Source organism: Falco peregrinus, chromosome 7 (assembly GCF_023634155.1).
Source record: "Falco peregrinus isolate bFalPer1 chromosome 7, bFalPer1.pri, whole genome shotgun sequence".
NCBI lineage: Eukaryota > Metazoa > Chordata > Aves > Falconiformes > Falconidae > Falco > Falco peregrinus.
In genome coordinates this window covers 18,406,036-18,425,398 of record NC_073727.1, presented here as the reverse complement: position 1 = coordinate 18,425,398, position 19,363 = coordinate 18,406,036, and the positions used below count along the sequence as shown (strand labels likewise).

The 19,363-nt window shown below is 54.0% G+C and overlaps 1 protein-coding gene across 14 annotated transcripts in view; it reads left to right on the top strand.

Moving 5' to 3' along the window:
- OTOF (otoferlin) overlaps positions 1-18,669 on the top strand; it is a 115,748-nt gene extending 97,079 nt beyond the window's left edge. For 4 of the 14 annotated variants that reach the window (XM_055810417.1, XM_055810422.1, XM_055810428.1 and 1 more), the window contains 16 exons: positions 1,027-1,056; positions 2,213-2,350; positions 2,764-2,830; positions 5,284-5,438; positions 6,104-6,238; positions 7,145-7,282; positions 8,872-8,999; positions 9,578-9,748; positions 10,317-10,477; positions 11,180-11,322; positions 12,029-12,117; positions 13,921-14,019; positions 15,844-16,085; positions 16,449-16,627; positions 16,810-16,910; positions 17,443-18,669. In XM_055810417.1, the coding sequence (XP_055666392.1) occupies positions 1,027-1,056; positions 2,213-2,350; positions 2,764-2,830; positions 5,284-5,438; positions 6,104-6,238; positions 7,145-7,282; positions 8,872-8,999; positions 9,578-9,748; positions 10,317-10,477; positions 11,180-11,322; positions 12,029-12,117; positions 13,921-14,019; positions 15,844-16,085; positions 16,449-16,627; positions 16,810-16,910; positions 17,443-17,623 (2,157 nt within the window). In that variant the 3' untranslated portion in view covers positions 17,624-18,669. The remainder of the gene's footprint in view (positions 1-1,026; positions 1,057-2,212; positions 2,351-2,763; positions 2,831-5,283; positions 5,439-6,103; positions 6,239-7,144; positions 7,283-8,871; positions 9,000-9,577; positions 9,749-10,316; positions 10,478-11,179; positions 11,323-12,028; positions 12,118-13,920; positions 14,020-15,843; positions 16,086-16,448; positions 16,628-16,809; positions 16,911-17,442) is intronic. The other 10 variants (XM_055810420.1, XM_055810424.1, XM_055810429.1 and 7 more) reach the window with 4 other exon arrangements.
- The last annotated feature ends 694 nt before the right edge of the window (positions 18,670-19,363 follow it).

Below are 19,363 nucleotides of genomic sequence, written 5' to 3'. Positions count from 1 at the left end.
TGCCCATCTAGCAGCCCAGACGGCTGGTTAGTGCTGTGTCGCTGCACAGCCGCTGTACAGCAAGTCTGAGCTGTACGGGACGTGGCAGATGTGCATAGCATGGAGCTGATCCAGGCACACAGAGTCAGTCTGAGGCAGCCAAAGCTCTTTAGACCGGTTGTGCTGGCCCTGAAAACTTGGCACTGTATGCACTGGGCAGGCAATGTGTCCCGGAGGCAATGGGCTTTGTTCACACACTGAATGTGCCTGCGCCCATTTTCTTGCCCAGAACAGGAATTTCAGCTCCTCCTCATACCCTTCTGCTCCAGAGCTTCCACAAAAAAGAAACAGATTTCTTTTTGCAGGAGGCCCTCTGCAGCAATGTGCGCACACAACCCCCAGACAAGCAGCACATGTGCGTACATGTGCCTACAGGCATGTTGTAGGCTCCAGATATGCATGGCCCCTCGCATGTGCGCATTAACAGAAAGGCTACGGCACATACAAAGCCTCACAAGCACTCATGGACAGATACATACACACCCTAACAAGGTGCTTTCACATATGGACCTATACGTAGAGTTCCTGGTATGGGCTGTATCATGTACATCTGCTCACACAGCTTCATTCTGCGGGAGCTACAGGATACGTGTTCATACGTCTGGAATGCCCCAGCATCCACATGCTTCTTGAAATCAACCCCAGTAGGTTTCAGACTGTCCTAGGTAGACAAGAAGAGCTCCAAGAGAGCAGAGAGATGTTATCCATGCTGAAGGTCAAAGTATCTTTCCAGACCCAGTCCCTCGCTGTCTGGGACTGTGGTTCATGGGGGATATGTCAGAGAGACATATCCCCCATGGAGATGGGTTTGGTGTGTCAGAGCTTTCCCAGCCAGGGCTCTTCATTCAAGGTGTTTGGTTCCTTCATCGCTGGGGAGCTTTCTGTGACTTCTAACACATGCATGTGCCAGTGTGCATTTGTACTCGGCCGAGGCTGCGCTGCTAACCTGCTCTCCCTCTCCCTGTTCCCTTCCGCCCCGGGTGACAGAACTCCGATGCAGTGGTGAAGGTGGATGTGGTAAGTGATGGATCTGCTCTTCATCCCTGCTCCTAACCCCTCCACTCCCTATCCCACCCTTTTGTGTGGTTTTCAATGGACCGTGCATCCTCACCAACCCCAAGATAGGCAGGGTCCTACTCCCCATCATCCTGAAGTAGAGACAGAACAGTGCTGTCTCACCAGCAGATATGGCAATGGCCTGGTTCCTGCAGACTGGGAAGCTCTTCTGGGCCAGCACTTTTCAGCCCAGCTGTCCCAGGAGGAGCAGAACAGACAGCACCCCGTGGGCGAGATGCAGATTATTCCCACCACAACCAGATATCAATTGCAAATGACTTTATTGTACCAAGAAGAAGACCCAGGGTACTTCACTGGGAAGAGGGAGGACTGTTACCAAGTACAATCCAGGTGCTGTAGCCTGGGAAATGCATGGATGAAAGGGATGATGGAAAGGAGATGTCTCAGGACTCTGATGCTGCATCTCTCTAGAGCCTTGGGTGTTCGGCTCTGGGGCCCCCAAATAAGAAGAACATGGACCTGCTGGAGTGGGGCCAGAGGAGGCCAGGGAGATGCTCAGGGGCTGGAGCAGCTCTGCTGTGGAGACAGGCTGGGAGAGCTGGGGTGGCTCAGCCTGGGGAGGAGAAGGCTGCAGGGAGACCTTAGAGCACCTGCCAGTGCCTAAAGGGGCCGGCAAGAAAGCTGGGGAGGGGCTTTGGGCAAGGGCAGGTGGTGATGGGACACGGGGGAATGGCTTTACATGAGAGAGGGGAGATGGAGATGAGAGATGAGGAAGAAATTCTTCCCTGTGAGGGCGGCGAGGCGCTGGCCCAGGCTGCCCAGAGCAGCTGTGGGTGCCCCATCCCTGGCAGGGCTCGAGGCCAGGCTGGACAGGGCTGGGGGCAGCCTGGGCTGGTGGAAGGGGTCCCTGCCCGTGGCGGGGGGTGTGGGAGCTGCATGGTCTTTAAGGTCCCTTCCAACCTAACCCGTTCTGTGATCTTGCTTTGCTGCTCTGTGCCTCAATGTCTGGCTGTAAAAGGGGGACAGTGCTAATGAGGCCACCCACTCTGGAGGGTTCTGCTTTCTTGGACGCTTCACCCACCACCTTTGTGCTTGAAGAGACATTTGACTTTCATCTGCTCTCTCTTCTTCTCTGTCTTTGCTTCCTTTGTCCCAGCAGTCTGAGGAAGAGAAGGAGAAAAAGAAAAAGAAGAAGAAAGGAGGAGAAGATGAGGGACTAGAAGAGGAGGAGGTGGACGAGAGTATGCTGGACTGGTGGTCCAAGTATTTTGCTTCAATTGAGACGATGAAGGAGGTGGGTGCAGAGCAGAGGAGGGATGATGTAGTAGGGAAAAGGAAAATGTTTCCTGCCTGTGAGGTCTCATCTATTTCCAGCTACTTCCAAAGGCTTGGGGCTGTGCTGCTTTCTGTGCCAACCTTGCCTGACTGTTGGCAAAAGTTTTTTTCTTTACCTGGAAGAACCAAGCAGGATTCCTCTTCCTTGAGTACACTCCAGGTGGACTTTGTGGCTGGTTTGTACTGGGATACAGGTATTTAACAGCATCAGTGCTGTAGGCTGCGCTGAGCAACTTTGATTTCTCCAGCACTGCCAGAACCTCGCTCGCAGCTGAGATGGGAAGAGAGAGCTGTCACCCTGAGTTAGGCATTTCCAGTGAGCAGAGACCTCAGCACAACACCCCCCTCCTCTTCCCTTTGTTTCTCCCCCAGCAACTCCGGCAGCAGGAAGCAGCTGCAGCAGAAGCGGAGGAGAAGGAGGAAGTGGACATTGCAGAGGGTAAGCAGGATGCGAACGGGAGGGGAGCATGGCAGAGAAAGGTGGGACCAGGACAATTTTCAGTGCTTGGGCATCCCTTTCAGAGCCTGCTGCTGCTGTCCTGCCAAACCGGGTGCTCGCAGCATGTTGTATATCCCCATGCAGAAAAAATTTCTGTGAATGCAGGCCTGGTGTGGGCTGCATTGGGTTAACACGCTAATGCCAGCTGACCTCAAACCAGAGCATGGTATTCTGGCAGCCTCTGACCCATCTCTGCTGGCAGGAAGACCACATGCAAGTAATGCAGACTACTGACCAGGATCTGTGTTATTGTCAGAGGACATCATGGTTGGGTTTTAGGTAGTCCTGTGAGGAGCAGGGAGTTGGACTCGATGATCCTGATGTGTCCCTTCCAACTTGAGATGTTCTATGATTCTATGACATTCTTGTGCAATCACAAGTCAGTATGTCATTAAAAGTCCTGTCGCTTTGGCCGTGCAGGACTGTGTGCTTGAAGTCCATTGAGCACAAAAGTAACAGAAACTTGTAGATCACCTTCATAGGGTTTTCCATCCTCATTTTGCAAGAGACTTTAAATTACTATTTTTTTAATTTTGCTCCAGTTTTACAAAGGAGGATTGAACCAGATAAAAGGTCTGGGATTTATCTAATCTGACTGCTTTTACCTGCATGTAGAGGTCTCCTGGCCTGCTGTTCTACCACAGGCACTGAAGAAAAATAGGCATTTTTAGGGCAAGTTCTCTGACCTACTTTCAACACTGTTACGATAAGATGAATTGTGCCCTAAATGCATTTTTCTCTGACAGAAGTCAGGTGTCTGTAGCTCAGATGGGGTGTTGCAGATATCTAAAGTTGGGCAAGATGGATTTTGTACCACAAGTGATGTGGGCCAAGAATACCGGTGAGTTGGGACATGTTGGTCAAGGGTGACTTTGTCCATATGCAGCCTAGAGGCTCCTTGCCAGTCCCACCAGCGGGGCTTAGACAGGTTTCCCTGAGGACTTTCACCTCTGTTCTCCGTATGTTCCATGTCCCCATGACAGCACATTGCTGTCATGCCTGGGCAATGCAAAATCCATCAGCTGAGAAAAATACAGAACCTAGTTTCTTTTGGAAGACTAGTCTTCGTATGATGAGAAAGATGAGTCCAGATCTTTCTAAGCTTGGAGACAGCTCTAAGTAGCTTCTCCCTAACCTTGCTGTCATGACAGGGCTGCTGAGAGTGTCTTTCGTCCCCCCACAATGTTTTCTTTCTGTCTTCTCAGAAGGATCCATTTCCCCTTGACACTCCTATTCCTTCCTCCTTTTCCTCTTCTGCAATAAGTCTTCATCACCTGTCTGTCCCCATCTGCATTGCCCAGCAGTTATGAAAGCTGGCAGAGGCAGTGAGGGAGGGGGATTGTAGAGGGGTGGGAGAAGTTTTCTTTGAACATCCCACCATGATGAGGGACTGGAGCATCTCCCTGGTGAGGAAAGGCTGCGGGAGCTGGGGCTGTTCAGCCTGGGCAGGAGAAGGCTGAGAGGGGACCTGAGCGATGCACACAGGTGCCTTAAGGGCCAGTGTCAGGGGGCCGGGGCCGGGCTCTTGTCAGCGGTGCCCAGCGACAGGACAAGGGGCAACGGGCACAAACTGCAGCACAGGGAGCTCCGTGGGGAGAGCAGGAAAAACTTCTTTCCCTTGAGGGTGCCGGAGCACGGGGACAGGCTGCCCAGAGAGGCTGCGCAGTCTCCTTCTCTGGGGACGTCCAGAGCCCACCTGGACATGATCCTGCGCAGCTGCTGTAGGAGAGCCTGCTTGAGCAGGGGGTGGGCTGGGTGGTCCCAGGGGTCCCTGCCCAGCCCAACCACTCTGTGATGCTGTGGTCCTGTGCCTTTCCGGGCAGCCTGTTCCCAATGTAGTTGAAGTCCATGCCTGGCAGTTGCTCTGAACAGAGACCCAAACAACCTGTCGTTGCAGCTGGTCATGAGCAACACCTCTTTCAGTGCAGCAGCTTGTACTCTGGTGCTGAGCATCATGAACTGTCCCTTCTGCAATACCTCGGCTGGGGTTTTTTTCTACAGGCTGCATACAGCAGGAAAAGCCTCCAGTGGATGGAAGAAAAGGAGATGCTGTAGGCAGGATCAGGTTTTCTGACTGCTGTTGAAGCTACCCAGAGCCTACCACTCTGTCCATGTTTTGTAGTCCTCCAAATGCCTCCTGCTCAGGTCAGCTCTGGAAGTTCCCTGTGCAGAGACCTCTGGGCTCCTGAAGATGCTGTGACCTGGGCAGCACTGGGCAGAGTCAAGAAAAGACAGGAGAGGGCTGGGATGCAAGTTGCAGACAGTAGCAGCTGCCAGCTTTCATGCTCCTCCTGTTTGAAGGACCTTGATCAAGTTCCCCCTCCCTGTTCCCTCCACCACTCCTCACCCTCATTTCCATCTCCTCCCTCCCCACCGCTTCCCCTTGGATTCAGAAATCAAACTTGATGACTCTCCCATGAAAGGCTTCAAGGGTCAAGTGAAGAACAAGGAGAAGTCCAAGACACCCAAAGATGATAAGAAAAAGAAGCAACCGTCAGCCCCTGAGCTTCCCGAGAAGAAGAAGAAGCAGAAAATTGATGAACTGAAGGTACGTGTGTCAGCAGGGGAGGAGAAGGCACTGCCTGATCAGTGGCAAGCTGGAAGCCTGGCAGGATGGCAGTGCCAGCCACCTGGAGATCAGAGGAGGATGGATCAGCCCTGCATGAGGCACCTTGCCTATCTGAGGGTTAGCTAAACCCTAGGTGAGATGTTGGGACTGCTAGCTTCTCTCCATAGACTGAAGGAGTCAGAGGTAACAAGTTGTATGGAAAAGGGGGTGCCCTGGGATAGAATCATCCTTGTAGCAGCTTGGATGTGCCCTGGCTGGAGGGAGGAGTTTTCCAGCCTGGCTATGGCTGGCCCAGCCAGGACTCAGAGTGGGCATGGGCTCTGGCTCAATCTGCTGGCCCGTGGTGTTTATTAGGATTAAAGGCTGTGATTCTGGGATTCAGAAGGAGATTGAACCTGGATCTTGCACAGAGGGCAGACAGCTGCCTCATTCAGCTGAGCTTCCCTCTTGTATGTTACCCATTCAGGGAGGTGCTTGTGGCATCAAGGTCCAAACTAATGACCCTGGAGATCCTTTCCCCTCCTTAGAGAACTGGGCACTGGGAGCCCAGGTTCCCTCTGAGTTAACTCAGGTAGTCACCACATCTTTTCATCACCTTTCCCACCCCCATCTAATTCTTGTCCTTTAACTTTCTGCCATCTCAGGTCTTCAACAAAGAGCTGGAAGCAGAGTTTGATAACTTTGAGGACTGGTTGCACACCTTCAACCTGCTCCGTGGGAAGATTGGGGACAACGATGACAATGCAACAGAAGAGGAGCGGATAGTGGGAAGGTTCAAAGTGAGTTTGGTTGTTGAGCTTGGGAAGCCCTTGCCAGCAGTTTTCTCTCCTTGCTAACGCTGGTTTAGCAGGAAGAGGTTGGATGCCATAGAAGCCATTTTGCATTGACCCAGCTGCAGCCCCTTGCAGGGAGGGAAAGCCTCCAAGGATAGCCCCGGAGATCAGGTATCTTTAAAGAGCACATCCACAGCGGTGGTGATCTGCAGGCAAACAGACCCTTGATGATTCTTACAGAAGGCCAAGGGAAAAGCAATTTCTCTTTCTTGCCCACTGTGGAAATAAGTTGTGCCCTGGGTTATGTCTGTAAACCATTTTTCACCAACACTGGTCACCTAGGGCTGACAGTCACATTGCACCATTGCCAGTCCCCAGGCAATGCAGGAGCACATCTATCAGTTGTAAGATTCTTGAACAAGAACTTTTTTGAGGGTGTGATCCTGGCCAGATGAAGCCTGTTGATGCCAGTTTTGCCCTTGTTTGCTTAGCAGAGGAGATGAGCAGACAGTTCCACCCTTAGCTAGGATCAGATGCTTTGAGAGCACAGAAACCAAGCAGTATTTCATTTGGTAGTTCACAGACTTCCCAGACCATTCTTTGTCAACCCTTGTATTCCCATTGTTTTTGTCCTCCTGCCAGTTTTACTCTTGGAAATCCCTGTCCATGAGCACCTTGCTAGGCCGATTCCTCTGCAGGCCTCCTTCCCTTTGTCCAATTTCTCTGCTCATGGCTGCAATCCCTGAAGAGGTTCTTGTGTGGTGGAGGAATTTTCCAGATCTGGCCTGTCTGCTCTAGCACATGGCTAGGAACAAGAATATTGGCTGAGTCCTCAGGAAGGTGGTTTGGGATGGGTCTGCTTACTCTGAGCCCCTGGGCAGCCAGACTCATTGGGCTGTGAACTCGCACTAGGGCTCCATATGTGTCTACAAAGTGCCGCTCCCTGATGATATCACCAAGGAGGCAGGATATGACCCCAACTTCGGCATGTTCCAGGGGATCCCCAGCAATGACCCCATCAACGTCCTGGTCCGAGTCTATGTTGTGCGGGTGAGTATAACTGTGTGGTGTAGTAAGGCGTGATCCTGCGCTCCCTCTCATGGCACATGCCCAGCAGCTGGTCCCAAAGCTGCAGGGATTTGGGGAGCTGGTCCCAGAGCTGTAGGAACGTTGGGGAGCTGGTCCCAGAGCTGTAGGAACGTTGGGGAGCTGGTCCCAGAGCTGTAGGGACATTGGGGAGCTGGTCCCAGAGCTGCAGGGACGTTGAGGAGGTGGTCCCAGAGCTGTAGGGACGTTGGAGAGGTGGTCCCAGAGCTGTAGGGATGTTGGGGAGGTGGTCCTAGAGCTGTAGAGATTTTGGGGAGCTGGTTCCAGAACTGTAGGGATGTTTGGGAGGTGGTCCCAAAGCTGTAAGGGTGTTGGGGAGGTGGTCCCAGAGCTGTAGGGATGTTGGGGTTTAGTTCTCAGTGCATCAGGGCCAAGGATGCAGCATGAGGACTGAAGCAGCTCGTTGATGGGACTTAAACAGTGTCTCCATAGCTTTGTGCTCCAAGCATTGGGAGCAAGAGAGATCCAAGCTACTGCTAGATCCAGAGACTTCTCTTCTGGTATGCAGGATGGATTGTGTGTCTGTCCTAGTGCTTAAGTGAATAATTTTGATCAGCCCAGACTGGGGGGTGCTGTTTCCTTACATAGCCACCACACCTCAGTGATGCTTCACTGCGGAGCAGAATGGGAGCTGGCAGGATCTAAGAGATCTAGTTAAAGGGCATGGCACCTCCTTGAACATGCACTGCATGATTATTGATCAGATCTAGCTAATGCACTTTTCTTTGTATATGGAGCGTGCTCTGGAAAAAGTCTTTTCCTGACCCCTAAACTGGTCATCCTCGTGTCCCCAAGCATGTGAGCAAGGTGCTGTAGCTGGGGACTTGAGAGAGATCTCAGGCCTGCTAGAAGCACGTGGGCTGCCCTTTGTCACCACCTTGTCCCAGTGTTTTACAAATGCAACCTCCTTTTAGCTACATTTCCTGCTAGCATGGTTCTCCATCTAGTGCTGCATCCCATTGCCCAATGGGGTAGCGAGTCTCCCATCCATCACCAACAGACTGAGGCTGCAATAGTAGACACCAGCCTGGTCAGCACCACCAACAACCAGGACTGGTTGGATGTGTCCTAGCATAGGCATCTGCCCATGTGTGCCATGATGGAGGTTGGGACTGGAGAGTTTGGGGATAATCACCCCCTTTACAGGCAGAAGCCAGCAGCCCTTGGCTCGAATATAGTGAGTGGAAGAGGGGAAAGGGACAGTCAACATCTTGGTCAGGTTGTTGCTCTGGGTATTTCTTTAGAGGAGCTCATTTCTTTCCATAGATGAAAGAAATGACAAAGGAGACTGTGGTTATGTCTCTCTGAGGAGACACAGCCAGCCCCAGCCCCTCCCCAAACCGGGACAGGCGTTAACACAAGGCAGGATTTACCCCCGGTTTAAATGAAGACACTGTTTAGGGGGACCAAAGTGCTTTGCCACATGCCTGAGGCCAGGCAAGGCCAGATGCTCTCAGGGATGGAGAAGGGGGCCACCTCTGAATTCTCCACTACCGTGCATGGCACTGATCTATCACATCTCTTCTGCACAGGCCACAGACCTTCACCCAGCTGACATCAATGGGAAAGCTGACCCCTATATTGCCATCAAGCTGGGGAAGACGGACATCAAAGACAAGGAGAACTACATCTCCAAGCAGCTGAATCCTGTCTTTGGAAAGTGAGTTGCCCCAGCCCTGTTACCTGTCTGCACCTGGAGGTGATGAGCTAAGCCTGAGCCAAGCTTGCCAGCCCTTGGACCTGCTGTCCCACAGCTGCTGCTTGAGCTCAAAAGATGGGACTCATCACACAGAACTTTCCTTGCAAGCAGTGTAGGCATCTTCATTTCAGCTGCCTGTCCTTCTTTGCCAGCTGTATGGTCAATGTAGTAAAGGCTATTTAAGAGATGTTCATATCTGATCAAGGTTAAGTATTTACCTCAGGAACCATTAGGCCTAAACTCAAGTGGGAGTGTGGCTTGGCTCTCCAGTGACACCCAAACTTAGTTTCAGGGCTATTGAGACATCCAGGTCAAGCAATTGCCCTGTGCCACCTCGTGTCTAGGGCTGCTGGATCTGAAACAGCCTGTGCAAAGACTGAGTTAAAGCCCCTACCTCAAACGTCCTGCATCAGTAGGTTCAAATTAAACGCTGTCCTAAGACTGGAACAGACCCACCTCACCCATGTGTCTGTCTTGAGTAGCCACCAAAACCTTCAACAGCTTTTCTCTTTCCCCTCACCTGCTTTCCCCTGGCTTAGATCCTTTGACATCGAGGCCACCTTCCCCATGGAGTCCATGCTGACAGTGGCAGTGTACGACTGGGACTTGGTGGGGACTGACGACCTCATTGGGGAGACCAAGATTGATCTGGAGAACCGCTACTACAGCAAGCACCGAGCTACCTGTGGGATGTCACAGACTTACTCCATGTATGAGCAAAGCCTTCTCTGCCCAACATTCTTCCTGGACCCATGCCTGTCTCATCTTCCACACCCAGCCTATATCTCCTGTAGGAACCTCCCTCCTTTATTGCCTGCTAATGGAGGAGTCTGTGCTCTACCCTCTCTCTTAAGACAGGTTTTGTGACCCACAGGGCAGAGCAGCAGTGGAGTGGGTTGTAAGAAGCCCAGGGCAGGGAGGAAGGGAATGAGGGGCTCTGGTGGGACTCGGTCGAGGTGTAAGGCCTGAGCTGAAATAGCAGTAGGGCCAAGGCAGCAATGCTGAGCATCAGGAGTCAAGTGGGGTGTGTTGGGAATTTCAGGTTTGAGTCAGCACAGAGTATAGGGGCTGGGGTGGAATGGTGTTAGCAAAGTATAGAGTCGAAGCACCGAGGGACCTAGTCTGCTCTAAGTTTCACATTTGCTGCCTCAGGTCCTTTCCCTGTGAATCCTGGGTCCTCTGTGGCAGCAACATTTGTTTTGCTGGCACAGGGGAGCAAAATAGCTTTTTCCTCTAAATCTTGCTACTACTTCACTGACCCTGCCCTCCTATTCACAGATATGGTTATAACACCTGGCGTGACCCCATGAAGCCCTCCCAAATCCTGTCCAAGCTGTGCAAAGATGGCAAGGTGGATGGGCCACACTTTGGGCCAGGAGGAAGAGTGAAAGTTGCCAACAGGGTCTTCACCGGCCCCACAGAGATTGAGGATGAAAATGGTATCTGCCCCACGGGATGAAGGCTGTGGAGGGGAGCAAGGGCCTGGGGTACCCCTTATCATCCAGGATTGGAGATGGATGTAGTGGCCCCATTACCCCAAAGCAGCACTGCACTTTTCATCCACCACCTTAAATGGACCTTCAAGTGTGTGACCAGTTAGAGTCTTATAGACCACCTAGGCCAGCAGGTTGCTCTCAGAATCACTCATGGGCATCCGTGGCATAGCACCACCAAAGCTACCTTTGAAAACTTTCTCCTGGCAGTGTATGCCCAAAGAGCAATGAAGACAGCCCACCCTGGCCTTTCCAGGAAGGGTTACTCCATGTAACTGCATCCCCAAATAACAGTTGTGTCCCAGCGCACTTGCATATGCACAGGAAAGGTGAAGACAGGTGCAGAAGGTGCAGGAGGAGTGCAGAAGAGGAGGAGAACATGGTCAATGGATATGGAGCTTGTTCAGCCTGGCAAAACATAGACTGGCAGGGGATTTGGGCCTTCTGTAAACGACTAGGGTTAGAGAGGGGAGAAAGAGAGGAGTTAGGAAGTGTTGGCTGGAGGAAAAATTGTACACAAGGAAATGGAGAGGAGTAGCTAGCAGGCAGTTCTGCACCCTTGGAGCAGGGTTAAAGGAACAGGGTTGTTTGCTGTTCCTGGTGTCTCTGCCGGGTTCTCCAAGCTCAGCCCTCCCTTTGCCCACACAGGTCAGAAGAAGCAGACAGATGAACACCTGGCCCTGACTGTTCTGCGCCACTGGGAAGACATCCCATGGGCAGGCTGCAAGCTGGTCCCGGAGCACGTGGAGACACGTCCGCTGCTGAACCCTGACAAGCCAGGCATCGAGCAGGTCCTCAAAGTCCCAGAGCAGAAGTGGAGGCAGCCCATGCTGCAGAGTAGAGATGTCAGCTGGGCAGACCACCCATAACCCACCTTGTTGTGGGCAGTGGAGGCAGGGGAAGCATTTGGGCATCAACAGCCCTTAACAGTCACCTGTTGACACTAGCAGATCTTCAATGCCACTCATGCTCCAGCCTGCATCCATTTTGGTCTCACATTGCACCATGAGAGGTTTAGATTGGATATCAGGAAAAATTTCTTCACTGAAAGGGTTGTCCAGCACTGGCACAGGCCACCCAGGGACCTGGTGGAATTACCACCCCTGGAAGCTTTTAAGATGTGTAGAAGTGGCACTCAAGGGCATGGGTTAGTGGTGGGCTTGGCAGTGCTGGATTAATGGTTGGACTTGATGATCTTAAAGGTCTTTTCCAACTTAAATGATTCTATGATTCATTTCATATCCCCAAGTCCCTTGGTCCCCTGACCCCATGCCCATGCATCTTGGCATCATGCCATGCCATGGGACACTTCTGCAGGGAGGGAAGGAAGTTCCTGCAAGGAAAAGGACTTAGGCATGGGGGAACCTTGCCCTGCTCCGCATCTGGCATAGCCAGACTGGTGTTGAAGGGCAAGAGATGCTGGAGTTGGGGCTACTGCTGGGTGATGGGGGGCAAGGAGGGGCAAGGGGAGCTGACTGCACCTCTCCAACCTTGCAGGGTCGCCTGGAGATGTGGGTGGATATGTTCCCCATGGACATGCCAGCGCCCGGCCCTGCCACTGATATTTCTCCCAGGAAACCAAAGAAGTAAGGAACCTCCTAGCCAGCCAACCCCAGGGAAAACTCAGGGCTGGGGATGAAGCCCTGCTTCTCCCCTCTCCTGCTGATGCTCCATGGCCCGGCCCAGCCCTCTGCCTGGGTACCTTGCCCATGCTGGCATTTGATCCCGAGACTGGAGGCATCGAGATACGTCTGCCCCCTCCAGCGCCACTCCTGAAGGGTGTTATCCTGTCTGTTCCATTCCCTGCAGCTCCCCATCTTTCTCATCTGTACAGACTAGGAAATTAAATGGTTACCCAGTCCCCAGCCAGGGCAGACCTGTGCACCCAGTCCTGACCCCCTCCTGGGAAAGGGCAGGGTTAGCCCAGGGCAAGGATTGGCCCAGGGCAAAGGTATCCCCAGGCCCTTTCCAGGAGGTGATGGCTGGAGCCTGGGACAGAAGAGGTCACTGAGACAGAGCTGGTCAATCCAAGCAGTTCAGAGCAGCCAACAGACATTGTGATACAGAGTTCTTTCCTCCCCACCCTGCCCTCTCCCAACTCATTTAGAGAGAAAAAAGAAGTTTCTTCCCTCGACATCCCTCCTAGTCCTGCCTTACTGTGCTACTCTGTGCCTTTGGGCCTGTTTTCCCACTTCCAGAGCTGGGATACAGGGATGGCACTGAGCATCCTGGCGGGAGTCTCTTGCATATCCATGCCCAGCAGACAATGCCTTGGATGGAGAGAATGTGCCTTGACCCCAGTGGGCTGCAGCTGGGGTCTGAGCAGCAGGACAGGCAGCTGCAGGAAAGCTGAGGCCAAGGGCAAGTTCCAGACAGCAGTGTGGACTGGAAAGGCAGAAGCTGTCTAAAGTGCAACCCAGGAGAGCTGTGCTCATCAGTGACCCATGGGCTGGAGCTGAGATGTTCCTCTTGATGGGCTGACAAGAGAGTTTGCAGGTAGATAGCCTGTTTCAAGCAAGATTGTGCCTGGTTATTGTCCTAGGGGTTAATCCATCTCCCCTGTCTTTGCTGGGAGCACCTGACACCAGCAGGCAGTGCTAGGTGCTGGAGAGGCAGTGCATGGGACAAGTGCCAACCCATGGGTGCAGACAGGAGGGGGCTGGAAGAGGTGGCAGTAGTCCCACAGCTTGACTCAGCCAGGGCAATGCCAGAAGAAGATAGCAGAGGAGGTGGGTTAAGGAAGCTGTAAATCCCGTTCCTCTCACCTGCTGGACTCCCTGGTACTTTCAGCAATGTGTTGTGCTTGTGGCCACATGGCTGCATTGCCTTTCCACCATCCTCCAGCCTTTCCATGTTGCAGCTGCACCCTGCAAGGAATCTGGCTTCTGCTTTTCCTCCACCACCAGAATTCCCAACCAAACCCAATGTGACTGAGAAAACCCAAGCTGCTTCACACAAAAGACAGTGCTGGGCACCTCTCAGAGCCCCTGAACCTGCTGGAGACCTAAGGGGGACTGTGACGCCCGTTTCTAAGGGGCGACAGCCCTGCTGAGTAAGGTGGTGTAACCAGGCAGAGAGCTGGACTCTGTTTTGCAGACCCCGTTTTTAGGCACAGACCTACCTAAGAACAAGCCTAGGGTGTCCCCTTGAGCCTTTGGTGTGGACCTTGCAGAGGTTCAGAGTGGAGGGAGATAAAGCTCTCTGCGCTGCTCTACTCACCCTGCCTAGGCTGATCTGAGCCCCTGTGCGGATCCCCCTCCTGTTCTGTCCTGATCCCTCAGATAAGATTCTCAGTGCCTGCCCCTGGTTTCTGGCAGCATCACCCCATTCCCTCCTGCTCCTTCCCCTGCCTCTGCACCTCACCTCCTTGTCTCCCTTTCTCCTGCCAGATATGAGCTTAGAGTGATAGTGTGGAACACAGATGAGGTCATCCTGGAGGACGATGACTACTTCACTGGCGAGAAATCTAGTGACATTTTTGTCAGGGGGTAGGTACAGCGTGGCGTGCCAGCATCACTTCCTCTGCTTCTCCCTGGGGTGGGTGATAGCACTTGCTGGGGTCCCTGAGCTGGTTTTGGCATGGGGATGGGGTACAACGTGAACTGTGGTGCAAGGTCAGATAGCACCAATGCTGCCGTTGTCTTCTGTGCTGTGTTTCTTGCCTCTCCCTCTCTCTTGGCTGCACGACCCGCTGCTGTGCCTGGCCTGGCTGCCCAGCTTTGAGCTGCAGGTTGTTATCTGGAACACTGATGAGGTGATTTTGGAAGGTGATGTTTCCTGGCAGGAGAGATGTCTGACATCTGTGTCAGGGGGTAATGGCCAAGGCCTCGCTGCTTGGTCCTGTCTGCCCCGCTTCCCCTTGTTGAGCTTGTCTTGATCTCCCCACTTGGCATTTCAGCCCTGCAACCTCCAGTTCCAGCATCTGGAGCTAAATGAGAGATTAATTTCCATCTCCACTTCCCTCTCACCCAGCAGTAAGGGAAAGCCCCTTCCAAAACGGGCCTGTACAGAGATGTGGGGACGCACATCCCAGTTCTTTACAGGACCTCAAGCCAATGCAGTGGTGCTTCAGGCTGCTGGCTGGCTATGCCCTACCAGTCTGTTAAACTGCTCAGTGCTTCCTCTGCAGCCTCACCAGCTCACACCAGGGTTCCTCTACTTGCACCTCATGCTGATCTGAAAAAAAATGGGTTTGTTTTGGCATCTTGGGTCCTGTCAGCCCAGTGGCTTTTCTGCAACAGCCCTGAATCCAAGATGCTCCAGCCCCTCCCCATCTGTGTGGTGGGGGATTGCTTGACCTTTGTGTTTTGTGAAGTAGAGCAGGGCATTGGCACGCTCAGAGTCTGAGCAAACAACCCTGCACTGGGTGCCTGAGCATGGGGTCGTGTCTGTGCTGGCTGCAGCCCCTCGGAACAGATGTGCAAAAAAGACCCTGAGAGCACCCTGGGGAATGGAGATACCTAGGCTCATCAGAGAAAGGCTCCAGGGGGCACCTAGAATCTAAATTAAAGCTGTGTTTTCCCAGGGCCAAGACTCGCAGGTATGGAACGTCTTCTGTGTCCCCTTTTCTCTGGGAATCCTGCTCACTGGAGCCAGAAAACTGGGGGTACAAGCATATCTGATGGCAAGGTCGGTGTGGCCACCCTGTCTCCCAGGATGGCATTGCTGGGACCGCACTGTCTCCAGTGACGGTGGATCCCACCCATCCATCATCCATCCCGTGATGCCTAGCTGAGCTGGGCACTTCAGTTCCCTTTGCTGGAGACTGGCTTAGCAGAGACGCCCCTACCCTCAAGCAGAGCCTTCATCAGGCCCTCAGTACCTCTGATGGGCTCAGATAGATATGCCCTGACAGGGAGCCTGCGGTGACCAGCACAGACCTAGCTGCCATCAGGGGACACCTGCTTACCCTGAGGTAGAGTGAGAAGGTCTCTACAATCTCCCCTGGACTTGTCCACTCCACCAGTGCAGGATGGGGACATCCCTCCAGCATGCTCCGCTCCAGACTCCCCAGCAACGCTCCCTGCTCCTGTCCATCTCTTTAACATCTCCCTACCCAGAGAAAGACCTCTGACAACCTGCTTGCATTTCTGGCTCTCAAACTTCCCTCTTCCCTCTAGGGTCCTCCTGCCTTCATGCCTATTCTGCCCCTTGGAGGTGCTGCTGTGGTGAATGCAGCAGCCCCAGCCCATTGCTCACATCTTTTAGGTCCTTCTGAGTCTGTCCTGGAGACATCCTGGCTACACAGGTGGGATGGTCCTATGCCCTCTCCTTCCTCCTGTAACACATTGCCACCCCTCTGGGTCTTGCAGGTGGCTGAAGGGTCAGCAGGAGGACAAGCAAGACACAGATGTCCATTACCACTCACTCACTGGTGAAGGCAACTTCAACTGGCGCTACATCTTCCCCTTTGACTACCTGATGGCAGAGGAGAAGATAGTCATCTCCAAGAAGGAGTCCATGTTCTCCTGGGATGAGACAGAGTACAAGATCCCGGCTCGCCTCACCCTGCAGGTCTGGGATGCTGACCACTTCTCAGCTGATGATTTCCTTGGTAAGCAGGGGGTCCGCTGTGCTGGGGCAATGGGGCAGCCAGCAAGGAGCCCGTGGTTGGCCAAGCAGGGAGCAGTGTGGGTTGAGACAAAGCCTGGATAGGAACAGAACCTGGAAGGGCAGCTCTACTTCTCAGGTCCACAACATCTTACAAACTCCTTTAGATGCTGCTGGTAAGATGAGAGCCCTTGTCTGCACTGCTGCTGTTCAAAGGCTGCTTCTGTAGCAAAGACAGCAGCTTTCTAGTTCCCAGATCTAGTTCAAAGTTGCTCTCTAGGGCAGGAGATGCTGGCTCAGCCCACCTCCAGCCAAGGACTCCAGATTCTGGGAGTGCCAGCATCTGTGCTCCCCTTTCTTCTGCCAGGGGCCATTGAGCTGGACCTGAACCGCTTCCCCCGGGGAGCCAAGACGGCAAAACAGTGCAGCCTGGAGATGGTGACGAACGAGGCAGAGATGCCCATGATCTCCATCTTCAAGCAGAAGCGGGTGAAGGGCTGGTGGCCGTTCGTGGCCAGAGATGAGAATGATGAGCTGGAGGTCACTGTAAGAATGGGAAAAAGGGAGGGATTTTACATCCTGGGGACTGCGTGCTTTACAGTCACCCTCCACCCCACCCCCCACCCCCACTTGCCTCTGTTCCCTCAGGTCCCCTCTGTCACCATGTCTTGGGGGAATGGGGTGGGGACCATTGCCTAGGTCTCAGCACAAGTCTCTGCTCCATGCAGGGGAAAGTCGAGGCTGAGCTGCACCTTCTGACAGAAGAGGAGGCAGAGAAATCCCCGGCTGGGCTGGCTCGCAATGAGCCTGATCCGTTGGAGAAACCCAAGTAAGTAGGAAACCCCACTCCTCAGCAGGCACCTGGGCTTCTGGGACATGCTGTGGGGTGGCCCCGGGGAGCAAGCCAGGCATGGGGAGGCGAGGAGGGGTCACACTGGGGGATGTAGGAACAAGGGTCAGGGGCAGAGCCATCTCTACTGGTTCCCCCCATTGCCTGTTATCCACAGTCCCACTGCTTTTCCTTACTCTGATCCTCCTCTACCTCTCTTCTTGGCTCTGTCCCCTTCCTTGGCCTCCCACCACGTTCTTCTCCCCTCCAGTCCTCGCTACCAGATTCCAGTGTCAACTGGCATCCTCACACTCCCTCACCAACCTGCATTACTTTATCTGGAATGTGTGGTGCTGACTCCCCATGTCCACCTGCCTGATCATCCTGGTTGGGCTCTTTCACTCTGTGCAGGTTTACCCAGGGAAGGGGATCCCATACCTCCCTTTGCACACTGTGCCCATGTTGCATTGCCTGCCCTGCATCCCTACTCCGTGGCAGTGGCATTAATGATGGGTATTTGCTTCCCCTGCAGCCGCCCGGACACAGCCTTCCTCTGGTTCCTGAACCCACTCAAGTCCATCAGATACCTCATCTGCACACGCTACAAGTGGCTCATCATCAAAATCTTGCTGGCCCTGTTGCTCCTCATCATGGTCGCCCTCTTCCTCTACAGCATGCCAGGCTACATGGTCAAGAAGCTGCTGGGAGCATGAAGCATGGGAGCCTCCCCCATGTACCCAGTCCCGTGGCACAACCTTCCCAGGCTCCATGCCATTCTCCTCCCTGCAGCCTCTCAGCAGCTTCGGGGGGCATCTCCCGGCTGCTGCTGCTACTGCTGCCAGGACTCCTCTTTTACATTCATCTGTGGGTCTTCGTTGCGGCTTTGGTCCCAGAGAAATGGGCTGGAGGATGGTGTCGATGCCGAGGCTGTGCATCCCTCACCGGGGCCGGCAGAGGTGCCCAGCCGGCTACTGCGGGACTGCCCAGGCTGGCAGTCTGAGAGCCCTGTGCCCACTGGGGCCATGGGCAGTGCCCTGGTGGGGAGCTCAGCCCCTGGCCCCAGGGGAAGGGGAAGGACAACTGGGGCTGCATGGCTAGAGCTACAGGAGTGCTCCCAAAAGGCTCCTTGGAGGGACAGTCTGAAACGAGGATGGAGCAGGGACCTGGGACAGCTGGGGACATGCCAGCCCCACCAGCATGAGGATGGCACAGAGCGGCCCCAGTACCTGTCCCCCCTGCTAGCACTGTCCCTGCTCCACTCATAGCTCTGGAGGACACTGCTTCCACGGTGCAGGGGCCTGTCCCACCCCCCGGGGGACACTGGGTATCATGCCCCAGCAGCCACCAAGGCCCTGCAGCGGTGGGGGCCCTGCCCTTCCCCGCCCCCCCTCCCCGGCTCTGGCAGAGGCAGGGAAGTGTCCAGCAGCTCAGACATCTTCCTGAGGTTACCGACCCAGAACTGGTGGTGGCTGAGCATCCCGATGGGCTCACAGGCAGCCAGGTTCCCTGGCACAGTGTGAGCTCCCCCTGGCCTTCTAGATTCTCAGTTTATTTTCTTTGGGTTGCGGCTGGAATCTTTCTTGCCGTGTATATTGGGGAAGGGTTCTTTTCTCAGCTTGCTACCGTACTCAGCTGTTGAAAAGCCACCTTTCTCAGCTTCAGGTGTGCAAGACCCTCACTGAGTAATTGAGGAGATCTCGGGGATGTTTTTAGGAAACTACTGTTTTAATCAGTCAATAAAAACTGGCGTTCACTTCTGGTTTCTCTGTCGAGGTCTCACATTTGTGGGGACAGAGCTCGTCACTGGCTGCTTTTCAAGATGAGCCCTTTCCTCCTTCCATCCTCCCACCCTGATGCTTCCCAGTTGCAGCCCCTTTTCCCGCTGCCTCCCTCCAGTTCCCCTGTCCTGGGGGGCTGCATGGGCAGCAAACCAGGCATAGTCCTGCCTTCCCCTCCAGGCAGGGTGGCAGCGGGCAGACAGTGACATCCTGGGGACCAAGAGGGGCTCCAGGTACTTCTTTCCATCATCTGCCACCTGCACTGGGTGGGTGCCCAGCGGGCCGTCTCCTCTTGCCCACACCAAGCATCGGTGAAAGGCCATCGCAGCTCTCACCGCCATCCCAACGCTCCCAGACCACAGTATCTTGTCCTACAGAAACACCTCCCGAACGACACAGCTGTGAGAGCTGCACAAGGCAGCCCAGACCATCCCCATCCTCCCGTGCAGCGCTTGCTCTGCCGACGCTTCTCCCATCCCACCTTTTCTTGCCGGTGCTCCTCAATCCTCCAAATCCGCAGCGTGGAAGAGTGTGTCGACCTTAGACAAGAGGTTGAATGTCAGCCTCTGCTTGCCTTCCGTGGTGCTGCTGGGTTCCGGGCTCTCTGGCTCCAACAGCTCATCCACCTTATCCCCGATGTTCCTCTGCATGCTGGCCTTCAGCATTTGCCAGGAC